Genomic DNA, 16,134 nt, shown 5'->3' with positions numbered 1-16,134 from the left:
CACTGATCTAAATCAATCCCAAGATGTTTTTCCGATCTAGGTCGAGCACAGTGGGGAGCCACAACTTAAAAAACTGCAGGGGTTGATTTCTCTCTGTGCCCTCCTTTAGACTGAGAATGCAGATATTGTCATGTCTGCTCCGGTTTTCCATTTCGTCCACGCCAACTTCCTTGATTTTCTTTTCAGTTAGGTGACTTTTCCTTGCAGGACAGATAGCATGTACTTCATACCTGACACACGCTGCTATGCCTCCGTAATACGCTTAGAGTGGCTCTCCAGGGTCACCGAGAACCTATCCAAGGTTTCAGAAAGTTTAGAAAATTTGTCCTCCATAATTTCACAAAAGTTTTGAGAGATCTCCCGTATCAGGGCGGAAGGTTCCATCACTCGTGGAGAGTTAGCTGCTACACTTAGCGGTGTGCTTAGCAGAGAGCGTTAGCATCGTTTTCCACATCTATTTTGTTTTGTTTTGACATTTTTGAGTTAAAACTGCTAGTCAGGCAACCGGTGTAACTTAGGAGTATTGAGCTTGTGCGACAGTAACCCCCTCTGGCTGATCGACCCCCCAGCGTTGCACGCCCAACCACCACTACAGCCGACAGGATACCCACAAGCCTGCTAACATGCAGTGTGTGTGTCTAAAGGCCCGTTCCTTAAGTAGGGGGGGGGGGGGGGGGATCGGGGGGAAATTCGGAAATCGAATAAATAAAATCTCCGATTTTATTTTTAGGCCATATCGCCCAGCCCTAGATTAACTGTGGAAAAAAAAGTATAAGCTTTGTGGGATGGAATGATCGCCAAATATCACAAAGACCAAAATCCTCCATGTACTGTTCAACAGTGTTTGTGGACTGCCAGGTTCTAGGATTTCCTGTGTTACTTAGCCTATCCATTTCTGGATCTAAACACATGTTGAGATCGCCGCGCAATTAGCAATTTGTCTGTATGCTCAGAGTGCAGAGAAGTAGGAATGAAAGAATGAAGGATCATCTACATTTGGGGCATAAACATTGGCTAAGCAAAGCTGCATATTTTGAGTGGAAAGTGTGACTATTATAAACCTTCCTTCTGGGTCTATGACTGTACTAGTTGCTGTGAATTTAATTTCCCTGTTTATCATGATTGCTACTCCTCTCTGTCTAGAATTATAACAAGCTGAATATAGGTTGGGAAAGTCTTCTGTGGTGAGGACATTCACTGATGAACTAGACAAATGAGTTTCTTGAAGAAACACAAGATCAGTTTTGAGATCTTTTAATTTAGTCATTAATTTATGGAGAGAAATTAGACTCAGTCGGATTTGTGCGTGCGTAATTCTTGATTTGTGCGTAAATTAGGATTTGTGTATGCATATTCTTGCTTTGTGCTTGCGTAAATTAGGATTTGTGCATAAATTTGGATTTGTGCGTGATTTGTGACTCACATAATAAGTTTTGTGTATAAGTTAAAAAAATATCAAATGAAAAAAATACAAAATGCAATTTACGTATGCACAAATTAAGATTACAACAGCTTGAAACTACTTACACACACACATCTTTAAAAAACACGCACGAATCCCTTGTTACGCACACACAGAGCCAAAGTTACGCACGGATCTACCGTGAGACTGTTTTCACATCTCACAAATTCATCCGTAAGTGCTGCGTTTAAATACCAGTGGAATGCTCGGTCATTAGAATTTTCCTATCAGCCTAGGGAAAATTGTGTGAAAAAAGGAAAAGAGTGCAGAGGGGGAAATAATTAAGGAAACAGGGAGGGTAAAAGCAGAACAAACCTATAATAAACAGGTCTGAACCTGCTGAAGAGACTGGTGGTGGTATTACCTAAAGTGGAAAACCTTTATGCCCCGTGTGTTATGCCCAGTGTGTCAAATATAAGCATAAACTAACACCTGTGCAGAGAGTGTGAAGAGTGCGGATACGTATCTGATTTAGTAGAGCCAGGGGGTGACGTTTGGGTCGCGGTGGAGCTGTCCGTTCACCGGTCCACAGAGATGACAGCGTGGGCCCCTTCACTCAGAAATTTCTTTCTGATGGGGAACAGGATCCTTTGACGCTCCAAGATTTCTTTGGGGAACTGATCATCCATCCTGAAGTCGGTCCCCCGGAGCTCCCTGCCACGGCGCCTCACCTCTTTCTTCTCTTTGTGGAGCACGAACGTGACCACGATGGGTCTTGGCCTGCAATTTCCTGGTCTTGCTGCTCCCATGCGATGCACACGGTGAAAGTTTATAGATTTTACTTTTTCTTCAGGAAGCCTAAGCTGGGTTTGAGTAAAGCTTTAAATTTTTCCTCTGGCGTTTCTGGTATTCCTGATGAACACCAGTTTACTCTCATTCATTTGTTTTTGAGACATTATTGATTATTTAAAGTCATCTTTTTCTTGAGCTTTAACTGTGTAGACAGTTCCTTGGCAGATATCTCACTGCTATCTAGGGCTGCACGATATGAGGATAACTCGTGATTTGTGATATTAGTGATCAATATAGCGATGACTATATAACTTGCAATACATGATCAAATAGCAAAACAACCAAAAACATCAATTCCATTGCACCGCAACAGTTTAATTTAAATGAGAGTCAACATAACTTAAGTTACACTCCAATTGACCCTAGTCTACATAGGAGGCGAGTATCTAACATAAAAGGACTCCATCCCATTGGTCAACAGCATGAAGGGGCCCCTCTGATTGGTCAAATGCTTAAATGGGTTTATTTCTTTAAATACTTCAAGCTGCCATAAGATTGTTTTAGTACATTTAAGGTAACCATTTATTGCAGTTGTCGCCGTCTTTTGGGATATGCGTATTGCACAGCTTAATCTCACGATAACGATAAATTTGCCAACCAAAATCTCCTTTGGCAGCCTGGAGAGAGTCATTCTCATTAAAAAGAGGGAAAATACATTATTCTGTAGTAAAAGTTTTCTGTAGGTCATTGCCATCAGTTTAAAACGTTTATTAAAAAACGTATTGGCCCGGAAGTCCGAATCTGTGTAAATGTTACTAACTTTACGAAACTGCATTATTTCAACTATTTATGGAGGAACAACCAGTTCTGCATGCTTCTGTATTAAAGCAGTGTATTGTGGATGATAATGTAATGTAATGGGTTTTACATGGGCTTTTTAAAGCTGGTGGAAGAGCCTGTAAACGGAGAGCTTTCATCAACAGGAAATGAAAGAGGGGCAGGGTTGCTCCTTGCCAACAGTCCCATCGACAGCTCAGTGATGAATTTCAAATGAACTTGTACCGCTCTGCAGAATCTGTGTCCTACAAAATGGCATAATCATAATTTAAAAAAAGAAACACTGGGGACACTTCTTAGAATCTTGCTTCAGACTTTGGGTCTGCCGAATTTCTTCCGGTCACATCTCCTGTTTCTGAGCACCTTTCGATTTTAAAAGAAACTGTTCTCAGATAAACTTTGCACTTTATCTGGAAAAATAACCTACATTTTTTTAGTATTGTGGTGCCCTGTTGGACATGAACAGCTTTAAATTATTTTCATTTTGTGCCTTTTCAAAAACATTTGCATATTTTAGCCTAATTAAACATATTTTTAAATGTCCTAATTATTAAGATATCACATTTTAATGTGAAACCATTGTGTGTACATGTATATACACCCTTAGTATAAAAAATGGATATCATTAAAAAGTGTGCTAATTTGCATAATTGGCACTGGTTGGGAGTTATAGAAGGCCAGATTTTGTTGGCACTTGCGGTCAACTCCATAAGCTGTTCCGTCACCTCATTCCACTCTTTCTGGATGTCTTCCAGGTTCTTGAATCTTGACCTTTCGATAAACCGCTGAAGCCCATGGTCGTCTCTTTTGCCGGAGCATCTTCTCCTGTCACATTTTACCCTTCCATTAGCCTTTCTGTTTATCTGCTTGGACGCAGCACTCTGTAAACAACTTCCCTAGCTATGAACTATTAAGACTTACCCAGACAATGGAGGGGGATCAATGATGGAATTTTGGCTGTTTGTCAAGTCTGAAGTTTTCAATATATTGAACCGAACTGAGATAATTGAACAGAACTGATTCAGAATCAGAATACAGGGGAAAATTACATTTTTAGCAGAGCTCCAATCACCAAATTTCAACAAAAAATAAAATAAAAGTAAAGCTACCTTACAAATGGACTGCAAATTATTCATTCATCTTCTAAACCTGTTTTGTCCCTTTCGGGCACTGTGTGCAAAATAACTGTGTAAAATAAAATGGATAAAACTCTCAGGTGGTTTTGTGAGGTAAGCAGGTTTTCATGGAGGAGTTATGCTGTTTTTGCCACAGGAAAGAAAGACCTGTGGAGCTCAATTCTTGTGAAGGGGAGCCCAGATGTCAGTGTGCGCCTGTATTGATCAAGGGGCCAGCAGAGGGCATTAGTGGATTCATCCAGGATGCTTCACAGTTTTTTAAAGCATCCTACTCTCCATCACTGTTGTTAAGGATACCCACCACTTACCAAGCCTTGCAGATCAGTTTATTCAGATTGTTTGAGTCTGCAACCCTCAGTCCGGGACACCACAGCAAACAAGATGGTACTAGAGATCACAGATTCATAAAACATCCTCAGTATGGTTTGACAGATGCTAAATGACTGTAGCCTCTTCAGGAAGTGGAGCCAGCTCTGACCTTTTAATAGCCTAACTGAACCAATTTAATGACCCACTACGATCAAAATTGTTTTGGTGTTGTTTAACATGTTCTTGTAGAATTTTTTTCATGATAGAGAAAATTAAGATTAAAACTGTTTCTGAGAATTTCTTTATTCAAATCAGGGTTAATTGGGAGCAGATTAAAAAACAAGCCTTTTGAAAAAGCCTGTGGTTGTTACGTACAAACTGTAATTATAACAAGCTCCTTGCTCCGCTCTATTCTGATGCATCCACTTGTAGCCGACTAGATCCATCTACGTCTTGGTTTTCCTCAATCCAGTATTGCTCGCCTTGGAGTCGTGAGGGCTTGTTGGCTAGCATGAGAGCGTGTAAACGCAGGGATGATGGGAAATGAGTGCAGACTTACTCAGCACCTACAGTTACTTCCACAACTTGGAGGCAATTTTCCAATTAACTTATGCCCATCTGCAGAAATTATGTCCTAAAAAAACGACAAGTTTTTGGATTTCATAATTGAAAAGCTAGACATAATTGTAAGAACACTGGGAACAGTTTGACAATGGATCAAAAGGTTTTTTGTAAATAGATCAAAATAAGATTGGAGTGGGTCTTTCATGACATCTGAGGAAGTTGTGGAGGTGCTTTGAGTTTACTAGATAGTTATTGGTGAAATCAGTTTATAACATTCATGTCCTGCAAAATGTGGGCAGGTTTCTCTACAGTGTAATGTTTTGAAACCATATTTTTGTGGGTTTTATGAGCTGGAACCCTTTATTTATGAAAAAACAAATACATAAACACTTGAAATAAAATAAGTAATGGGAATTGAATCTATTATATTCTATGAGAGTTTACCATTTAATGGAATTATGGAAATGAATACACTTTTCCATGATATTCTATATTTTTTGGGGAAAGGGTCTATATATTCTATGAATTAAGCTAACTCTCCATTAAAATAAATGGAAGAACGTGCATTTGTATAGACATAAAGATTTCCTGAGGCGTAAGGCTTTTGGGATGATTTAGTATTATCAGTCTTTAGCAGCTCCTGCCTCTAGCCAACCCTCCGGCTTGACGGGGTTCAGCCATCGCTGCTCTCTTGCATTCATAGGAGTCCGGCTGGCTGCGCGTCCTGAAGCGCGGCGTCTGTATCATAATTCAAACATGGCGGACTCGGAGGAAGCAAGACTGAAGCGTTTAAGGGTATAAAAAACAAACCTAGACACACCTCATGGTCGTAGGCAGACGTTTGCTAAACATTAAACGCATTTAGTTGCATACGGTCAGTTTCTATTTCTTGTCAGAAAGCTGTCGAGGAAGATGAGCTCTCTTTAGCTAACGTTACCTAGCTAGCTAGTTAGCTAGCTAACTTGCAGCAAATAGCTTTCTGTGCGCTTTTTAGATTTGATGCTTAACCTCGCTTCTTGAAAATGTAGTATAGATTAGCAACAAAACAAAAAAAAAGCGAAATATTAGTTAGATAACGCACCATACTGTCACTGGGCTTTAAACTCAGAAGGTTTAATTAATGCCAAGATGTTGCTGATTGTCTTACATGAGTCCTGGTTTTTAACAAAGCCTCACATCGACCTTTTCATCGACAAATAATGTGCTAAAGTTAGCTGTAAGGTTGATTTTGCGTTTAATTATGAAAAAGCACCATGATAAATATGCCATAAATAAGTACTTTCGTCTAAAAATAGAATATATTTACATCATAAGTTAAAGAGGACCTATATTTAACAATAATAATAGCATGATTTTAAGAGCTTCTAAATTATCCAAATGAGTTGGGTTGTTCATAATGCAACAAGCAGAAAGGGATTTAAAATTGTGTAGCATAAATTGTTGTTCAGAGCTAAATTTATCATGATTTTTTTGTTTGTTTCATTAAGATAAATTCAGTGATCTTGCATATATTTCTCCATTTCAAGGTTACAGCAACAAAACCTTTGCACTTTCTTTTAAATTGCCCCTTTATACCTTAATATGTCACAATATGTGGTGTTTTTGTGCCACAAGCTCCCAAGAAAACAATTGTGCATACAGGCTGTTCAGTGTGGCCCTGCAAAGCACTTTGCTTTTTTTTTTTAAACAAATGAATGAATTATACACATAAAGTTACCATTATACCTTTTTTATTTTTTGCATTATGGGAAATATGAACTCTTTTTTTTTTTTTTTTGCACACCATCACAGAGCCTTGTATTCTGAATACTCACCTTTTCTCTCCAGGTCAAGCAGCTTGTTTTTGTTTGTAGTGCTCATTGTTTTTACACGCTTCCCCTTTTTCACCAGCACGAGGAGCACATGTCCAGAGTCTTCGATGAGGTCATGGGGCTGGGGGAGTTTGCAGACTCCTCCAGGGGCTCTGTTTCCTCCTCCAAAAGCAGCGATCCGATTGAGCAAAAGGAACTTGACGAGACTTCAGGACACGGAGAAAGCCAGCCAATGGAAGAAGATAGCAGCTGCAGAAAACAAGAAGAAAAGGTGAAGGAGGAGGCGGGAGACTCCGACAAACATTCCTCGTTTCAGATGATGACCAGCAAAAGAGGATCTGGAGGAAGTGGGGGAGCTGCGTCGGACGATGCACTAGATGGTCTTCCTGCGTTTGAGCCGGAGGAGGATGAAAACTGGCATTATGCCCTCCCTCTGGGAACTGCGGGGGATGCCGCCAAGGCCAACTCAAAAACAAGCCAATGCACCCAGGATAACACTTCCACCAAAAAAGATTGTTTTCCGCGTAAACCTGGAGAGGATGAGGAGGGCGAGCAAGAAAGAGAAGCCAGTCAGGTGTCTGCTAACACGTCCCACTCCTCCCAGGACAACACGCCGGACAACAGCAGAGGTAGAACTTTTTGACATCACACACCTCTAGATTTATGTTTAAAACAAACTGATCTTGCTTCTCAGAGATCCTTTTCCAGCTTTGTAGTTTAACTTGGTATAAAGCACAAGAAGTGCTAAACAATAGTTTAAAAACTACACGGTAAAGAAAGCATCAACAATGATGATATCATATCTAATCTCCTTATAAACAGCATTTCGTTATCAACTTGCTTATTTAACATTCAGAGCAGATTTCTGTTTCTATCCAACTATAGTTTATGTCTATGCTGTGTTTAAATATAACGATTCTTCATGGATAGAGAGTAAATGGTTTGTCCAGGTCTATCAGTTGTCACTGAATCCACCAGTGATGTGACACGTGATCCATGATACAAAACCTCTGAAATGTGGAGTAAGGAAATGAGATTCAGGAGAAAATGGTAAATAATCAAGCAGGTAAGGGAGAAACACAAAGTAATACCCTGAGCTTTGAAGGGTATTGATTTTTTTCCCCCCATCCATCCATCCATCCATCCATCCATCCATCCATCCATCCATCTTCAGAACCAGCTTTATCCCTTGCAAAGTCAGGGGGTTGCTGAAGCCGACCCAGCTACTGTGGGACCAAGGCGGGGTACACCCTGGACAGATGGCTCAGTCTGTTGCAGGACCAAACATTTACACCTAGGGGCAATTTCGAATTCTCAATTTATGTATAAAGCCTGTTTTTGGACTGTGGGAGGAAACTGGATCGCCTTGAGGAAAACCCACACATGCACGAAGAGAACATGCAAACTCCACACAGAAAGAACCCGGCTGGTATTGAACAAAGGCTGTCTCGCTTTTGAGGCAAGAGTCCCAACCACTACCCCATAGTCCAGCCCTGTTGGAGTTTTTTAAATGTATTTGTAATATTTATTTATTCATTTTTGCTCTCAAAGCCTTAGACCAGGGGTGTCAAACTCATTTTCACAGAGGGCCACATCAGCATAGTGTCTGTCCTCAAAGGGCCGGATATAACTTATACATGTAACTAAATGTAATGAAAAATAAATGTAACTACTCCTTAATGTTAAATAACTCATTATTTATTTATTATAACTTTTTAAAGTGACAATTACAGTTGCATAGAAAACATATGTTTGCTTGTTACTCTAACATAAATCCTTTTAAATTTGATTCTGTCAGGTTAGGTTATATGGACAGTGTTTAAGTCCTAATGTATAGTTGCTCAATCCCATATTCCAAGTCATATTCCCCCTAGATATAAACACCGATTTGTATTTTTAAGAAAATAAAAACTTTTATGCTCTCGCGGGCCACATACAATGACATGGAGGGCCACATTTGGCCCCCGGGCCTTGAGTTTGACACATGTGCACTAGACAGTCACCAGCATTATAGTGGCTCAAAAGAAAGCTGGTCTTACTGACTACTTGGTTCTTTTGTTATCAGACACGGGTTATGTTAACAAAAGAACCAAGAAGTCAGTCAACAACTGCAGACACTATGAACTTTATTGCACTAAAGCATGTCTCAGTTGACTTAGTTGATTCATGCCAACAGTTTTTTCAACAACAAAAAAATAGTTCAATAACTTACTCTACTAATATGAAAATATAAATATTTTTATCTGCTGAAATAGTGATTTAGCAGGTTTGGAGTGATTTGCTACAACAGGATTTTAGTCATCTGTCCCTGACTCGTCTTTTTGTTTTAAAGGCAGCTGGAATACTAAAGAACAAAGATCAATAGGACTTTTCTTTGCAAGTGGTTTTCCAAATGTAGGTTCAGCTATAAGAAACAATGTTCTGTGTCTTCATATCAGACGAGGGGATTTTAAACCAGACAGAGGAAACTGAAGACAGCCAACAGGAAGAAGTAAGTACTTTAATATTTGCCCTTTTAATTATCTGCTGTTGTTCAGTCCTTATGAGTCAATTTGTGGACATTTATGGTTTCAGACATCAGAGACTGCCCCAGTGGAGGATGGTAACACCCCAGCTTCTCCTGGAATCACCATTAAGGACGAACCTGTTGATGAAGGCTACGATGCTGCTCTGCTGCCTCAGAGTTCTACCAAACAGATTAAGGAGGAGCTGGACCAACAAGAGGTGGGCATGCAGAGGTTTACCTAAACCAGGCCGGAGATTAAATAAGCAGACATGGATTCAACACTTAAAGTGCTTTTATCGCAGGTGCTACTTTCTAAAATAAATAAAAATAAAACTGCGATTGGTGACTTCCAAGAAGTAGGATTACAGATGTTTTGGGGCTGTAAACCCCCCCACTAAACACTTTTCTCTCTTGTTTTAACTCAATGTTTAAACCTTCATAGAAAAACAAGTCCAGTATTATGGAGTGAAAACAAAGATCTGTGTAGATTTGGAAAGCTGCACTTATCTGTACAGGAGACATAATATGGTGGCGATTGACTGACAAGGTCTCCATCCAATCAGGTCATCGAACACACTGCACTGTTAAAAAAGAATTGCGCACACAAAAATCAGTGAGACCGTGAAAGGTGAACGCAATATATTAAGAGAACACTTCCTCCTGTTTCTTCATAATAATCCCCATTTGTGTTTTCACACAATATTGAGTTAACCTTTAAATTCTTGTTTTATTTTACAATTTCAGGAAGAGCTAAGAATCAGCTCCGTCTACTCTGTAGGAGGAGCGAACACCTTCACATCCAATACAAGTGAGTTGATTTTAGGTGGGAATATCTACATATATAGACAAGACCTACAAATATCATAGGCTCCTCACTGAGATTCTTTTTAAAGCATTTTCATAGTTGAGGCTTCTATTGCAGTTATTCTCTACTGTTCAGTTATTATTATTATTTTTATTGTAGTGGCTGAGGCAGATCATTTAGCAAAAGACGTGTTTGTTTGGACTACCTGTTTTATGTTGAATTCAGGTAGTTTATCACTTTATTTATTGACGTTAATTGAAAGAACTTTTTCCCTTTACGTTAAAAAACATTATGCTGGTAGAAGGTTTTTCATACATAGCCTGCAGACAGGTTTTTGTGTTGGTGCCTGGTGGAGGGCAGGGCGTCCGGCATTCACATCTGCACTTCCAGCACAGACCAGGAAAAGCTCATCATCTGGCATAGGAAATATTAAAGACCCACTCCCATAAAAGATGGGTTTTTGGTTTTTATAACCTGTTCTTGTGGCATTTTTCTGATGAGGCAGGACATATATAAAATAAAATTAAGCTCAAAATAGCATTTCTGAGTTTTTATTCAAATTGTTGTTAATCAGGAGCAGATGAACAAAGTGCAATTAGCCAAGAGGAAAACAACTCAACTCCATTTAATAGACAGTACTTCTGTCCGTGAAAACTTAGTGTGACGTCATACCGGTCCGTTGGGGACCACTGTCCTAGAATACTACACAAGTTTTTTTTTTTATTTAGGCTGAAATTTTCAAAAACTACACAGTGTACACAAATGTCTGTCAGGTGGCAGTGCAGGTTGTGTAGAACAATGATTGACTAGTGAAGGCCTGGAATTATACACCAAAGTCACTTTATTCAACTTCAAAGTTGACAACTTCTATGATATCTTCAGTCAAAAATACTATGTTTATGTACTAATAACTCAAAAACTACACAGTAGTACACCAATCTCTGTGAGAAGATTGCTTTGTTGTATTAATATTATTGTTGTAGAAATACATAATTAGAACAGATGAGGCATTTTATTGTGAAAACGGAAAGCATTTCATGTTCTGCCGTAAACCGTCTAACGGGGGGTTAGAGTGGCTAAAGCGCGGCTGGCTAAACCACAGCTGAGCAAATGGCAGCGCATGGTCTATGTGTGCAGTGCTGGAGAAGGACACTGGTGCCTGAGTGGGCTCAGATCCCCCGGGTGGGAACCGCAAACCCAGCAGCAGGCAGCGTGGCGGGATGGCTGGGTCAGACGAGGCGTCTTAGTTTTAGACTGAGGAGCCACGCGGGCCATCCCGGGCCTCAATCTTTGCCACTTTTGCAGGCAGACTGGTCCTCCGCTAGGGACCTGGTACACAGCAGGGCCGACAGCAGCTCTCAGACTCCAGAAAAACTGAGCACTCAGTGGATTTAAACGCATTGGTTCAGTGTCGTATGGATCAGACGATGTTCGATTGGCCGTTCTATGTTACTTCACGGAGAGGATGATTATTTAAAATATATTTGTTATTTTATTTGTTTATTTATGGCCTGCGATCTACCCACATGTCCTTTGCGAACGATTGACGTAAAGAGCCCCCCTGCTCTGCACTGCTCCGTAGATTTCTGGTTACCGTAGGTGGATGTAATTATTAGAAATGCATCAGATCTCCAACGTAAATCTGTGACGCATACTTTCAGGAACAACCATCAGCAGTTCTGGCATCAGCAGAAACAGCAGTGCAAAAAGAAGCCATAACTATAACTGCACTTTGCATTCAGCCTGGCGATTTCTCTACCCATCTGCCAAACAGTACTCATTTTTTTCCCCAGTACATCAAACATATGCACAAATTGATACTTTTTTTTGTAAATAAAACATTTCTTTCTAATATTGGAAATCATGGAATTACACTGTAGGGTTGGGCGATGTCCCTTAAATTGGCCGTTGACGATGTTTGCTGTCAACCATCGGGATGGACGATGATATCGTCGGGGGGGTTGGGGGGGTATTTTTACATTTTTCGTTCTTGTATAACTGCTATTCGTTTTTTTGCTTTTTTCATTTTATTTCCCAATCCGCGATGATCCAGTATAAACTGAGGGAAGTGACTTTAACAAAAAAAGTAACAAACAAAATAGAAGAGAAGTAGTCCGCTCCCGCACTTCCGGGGGAGTGCGGACTTACAGCTTTGTGTTTGATGGGAAGGGGGGGGGGGGGGGGGGGTACATGAGCGGTATGTGTGGGAGATTTAAGACTGCGATCCGTCCCGCAGCTCTAGGGGTACAATCAACCGAACTCAGAACCGGGTCTAAAAGTGTGTGTCTGAGCACAGCTCGGATCGTCAGCACACACAGCGGTTTGAGCTTCAAAGCAGAAATGTCGCTCAGTCCTTAGAAAACATTCAAACAATCACGCGGATTTGTGTTTCCAGTCGTGTCCCGACTAAATAAAGGCTGATGTTATTCTTACATGTTTACGTGCAGCCAGCAAGCTGCGCCACCCAAAGCTAATGTTGTTAGCCCGTGTTAGCATACTGCTAATCCTGGCTTCGTTCAGAAAAAGCACTGACCACACGGATTAAAATTCAAATGATGAGCGAACAGGTGTTTCATAATAACCGTAACATTATTAAAAGCACGTTTAGAAGATCATCTCGTATTTTACCGAGCTGACATGTCAATGTATATAGCCGCTCGGCGCTGTTTAACAATGTTTTGTATTGAATTGTTACATACAATAAAGTTTGAAGAAAAAAAGCCGCTGGCGGAGTTTATATCCTTCCGTTTTTCAAACCCTACTGCGCATGTGCGAATGATTTATTCCGACGGAAAGTGTGACCTTAGTGAACGTTTTTATATTCTAAAAAACATTTTTCTGGGCCCATGTACACGGTTGGATTCTAATCCGACCATTGATCCCATCAAGATATTTTGTACATGTAACTGCGGCTTATGGTGTCGACGCGCAACGTGGCGGGGGCGTGGCATCACGATGGTGGTCTCTCCATCGGGATGTCAGTCACCCATCACGATGGACGATGATATCGTCCATCGGCACAACCCTATTACACTGACCAAAAATATAAACGCAACACTTTTGTTATTGCTCCCATTTTTTATGGTATGAACTCAAAGATGTGAAACATTTTCCACATACACAAAATAACCAGTTCTCTGAAATATTGTTCACAAATCTGTCTAAATCTGTGATAGTGAGCACTTCTCCTTTGCCAAGACAATCCATCCCACCTCACAGGTGTGCCATATCAAGATGCTGATTAGACAGCATGATTATTGCACAGGTGTGCCTTAGACTGGCCACAAGAAAAGGCCACTCTGAAATCTTCAGTTTTGTTTTATTGAGGGGGTCAGGGGACTCAGACAACCAGTCAGTATCTGGTGTGATCACCATTTGCCTCATGAAGTGCGACACATCTCCTTCGCATTAGAGTTGATCAGGTTGTTTATTTGTGTTATTTATTGTGAATTAGTGCTATTTATTATCTCTTATCTGTTGTTTTTTATTATTATCTTGTTTTTTGAGTAATGGTTACATATTAATTAATTTCTCTGTCTTGGGATGAATTGAAGTTCAATCTATCTATAATTGGCTTTTAAAAGCAGGTTTGCATTCAGTCCTATTCCTTACCATTATTTGAGTCAACAGTTGGATTTTAACCCTTTATCGCAAGATATCACCAGCGATACCCAAAAACTCTTCGACAATTTACACCATCGTCAATCAGCTGATTCTGTTGCGGGGAAAAGCGACTTGTCATATTGGATTTGTGTTCTTTTGTGTTAGTAATGTATTGCAAAAAGGTGAAAAGCCACTTTTCTCTACAACAGAAGGCCAGGGGTGCCACGTTGATTGTGTAAACACTTCATTACTGTTAAGTATTGCATGTCAGCAAAAAGGCTGCAGTTCTGTGCTTCAGACTAAACTGGAATTATGTTTAATATCATTAAAAGTTGAAAAATGATGGTTGTCAAAAGAATGTTAACACTGGAGCTTGTTAAACTGTTGTAGCTTAAACATTATTGGTATTTTGGCATCTGGCAGATCTCAGAACTAAACCCGTACACTAGGGGTGTAAATAAGACTTGTGGACACATCAAAATGTCTCCTTTCTCCTGCTGAAGTTCCAGCAGCTGTCTCCGCTCCAGCTCAGACTACCATTTTCATCCCTGGAAGAGGAGCTGTCCTCCAGGCCATGACTTCCCTTCCTGTCAGGCAGCCAGCTCCAGTTGCACGGCCGATTCCCACTCTGACCATGATACCACAACGCCCACCCCCACCTCAGATGGCTGGAAGTGTTCGCTGCAGCGGCTGCTCCAAGGTACAGGCTAGCATGCAGCATTTGTTCTAGTTGTAAATAAACTTGGGTGTATCAGTGGATAGGTGTTAAAAATGTAGAGCAGTCTTCTATCATAACAGTCTTTTATTTAAATTCACAGACAGGAAAAGTAAGTAGTTGTTTGAAATTGTTTCTGTGTGAAATTGGCTTTTAACTTTAGTTGTTAGTAAAATGAGAAATGTGCTTCTTTACTTAACTCTTCATTTTAGTTCTTAGTAGGCTGTAGCTTTTCTTTAGGCTTGAAAACAGATTTTGATCAAATGAAGACATTCAATTCTGTTTGTAATGGGTTTCAAGGTTCTGCTGAAAGGCCAAACAGCATTCCAAAGAAAAGGGTCAACGCAGCTTTTCTGCTCCACTGTCTGTCTGACAGGCCACCTTCCTCCAGCCGTTAAGAATCGAAACTGTTTCCAGTGCAACAGGTAAAGCTTTTCATCGCCTCTCACATCTCAAGCTCGCATGAGGAGCATATTTGTCCACGACTTTAAGTTTGTAAAACATGTTGTCTAAGGCAAAGAAACAGAGTGGGGTTAGGGGAAAAAATGTCCATCTTTCCAATATTCACATCGAAAGTCCATATTGAAGACTAAAATGCTTGTTTAGCACAAATTCACATTTTTTTTATGTAACTCCATTTTTTTTAAATGGAAGTGAAAATGCAATAATTTATAGCATTTTTATTATTTTCTTGATAGAAATTAGAGAAATATCATGAAGTTCAGGAGAACGATCAGATGACTCCACTACCTTATCAGACTGAGCAGCGCTTCTTTTGAGTTCCTGTCAATAGCAAATGCACACTTACAATGCCGTCAAGCGGTTGTTATTGGGAAATTAATAAATATATGTGCCAATATTGATTTAAAGAAATATCAAATATAAGTTGCTCCAGAGTATAAGTCACAGCTCCCGCCAAACTAGGCAAAAAACTGCTACTTATACTCCAAAAAAAATAGTACCTATATGATAAACAGCACATAAGTGCTACCATTTTGTGGATTTTGCCATTTATTTATCCTCATTTCTTTTCTCTTTTTTTTTAATACAGGGAAATTGCTCAACCGAGAGACATGATCACTATCCCAGCAGAAGACAACACGTTGATGTCCTTCTGTGGCCAGTTCTGTCTGTCTGTCTTCAGACACAGAAAGAAAACCATTGACAGGATCCCTGACAAATGGCCGGATAAACGATTGGAGAAGAAGCCCGAAAAGCCCCTGGAGAAACCCCTGGATCGCCTGCCCGAAAAACTGTTCTGTAGTGTCTGCAAAATCACCAATAGAGTAAGATATTCTGGATATTGTGTGTAAATCTGGGATCTGACACTCTGGCATCACAGCTGACGCACACGGCCACTCTTTTGTTTTTAGTAGAGACGCTTTTGTCAAGTTTGAGCAAGACGATGTTTTTATGCTGTTCGGTGTTGAAAACAAAACTTAATGGGGGGTTATGGGGGGTGGCTGTGGGTGCGTGGCGATCCCTGGGTTGCTTAGGTCGCGTGCCTGGGCTGGCTTGCAGAGACGGGGCACCAGTCGGGGGTGGCCGGCTCATGGGTTCCGGGGGCCCTGGCTTCGTCCCTGGCCTTTGTCTTGGTGTCCGGCGCCCGGTGGCCCCCATGGCTGCCGCCTGGTACGGCTAAGCGCTCCTGTCT

At 40.5% G+C, this 16,134-nt stretch overlaps 1 protein-coding gene across 5 annotated transcripts in view; it reads left to right on the top strand.

Moving 5' to 3' along the window:
- The window catches only part of LOC101159629 (zinc finger MYM-type protein 4), a 48,773-nt gene that overhangs the window by 12,801 nt on the left and 19,838 nt on the right, over window positions 1–16,134 (top strand). For 4 of the 5 annotated variants that reach the window (XM_023952026.1, XM_023952028.1, XM_023952027.1 and 1 more), the window contains 7 exons: window positions 6,931–7,480; window positions 9,290–9,342; window positions 9,426–9,575; window positions 10,102–10,165; window positions 14,269–14,465; window positions 14,781–14,905; window positions 15,532–15,766. In XM_023952026.1, coding sequence (XP_023807794.1) covers window positions 6,931–7,480; window positions 9,290–9,342; window positions 9,426–9,575; window positions 10,102–10,165; window positions 14,269–14,465; window positions 14,781–14,905; window positions 15,532–15,766 — 1,374 coding nt within the window. Of the gene's footprint in view, window positions 1–5,726; window positions 5,836–6,930; window positions 7,481–9,289; window positions 9,343–9,425; window positions 9,576–10,101; window positions 10,166–14,268; window positions 14,466–14,780; window positions 14,906–15,531; window positions 15,767–16,134 lie in introns of those variants that run through there. The other variant, XM_023952029.1, reaches the window with a different exon arrangement.

Source organism: Oryzias latipes, chromosome 22, assembly GCF_002234675.1.
Source record: "Oryzias latipes chromosome 22, ASM223467v1".
NCBI lineage: Eukaryota > Metazoa > Chordata > Actinopteri > Beloniformes > Adrianichthyidae > Oryzias > Oryzias latipes.
Note: the sequence above shows the minus strand (reverse complement) of the source record. Positions and strands in the feature narration are given on the sequence as shown.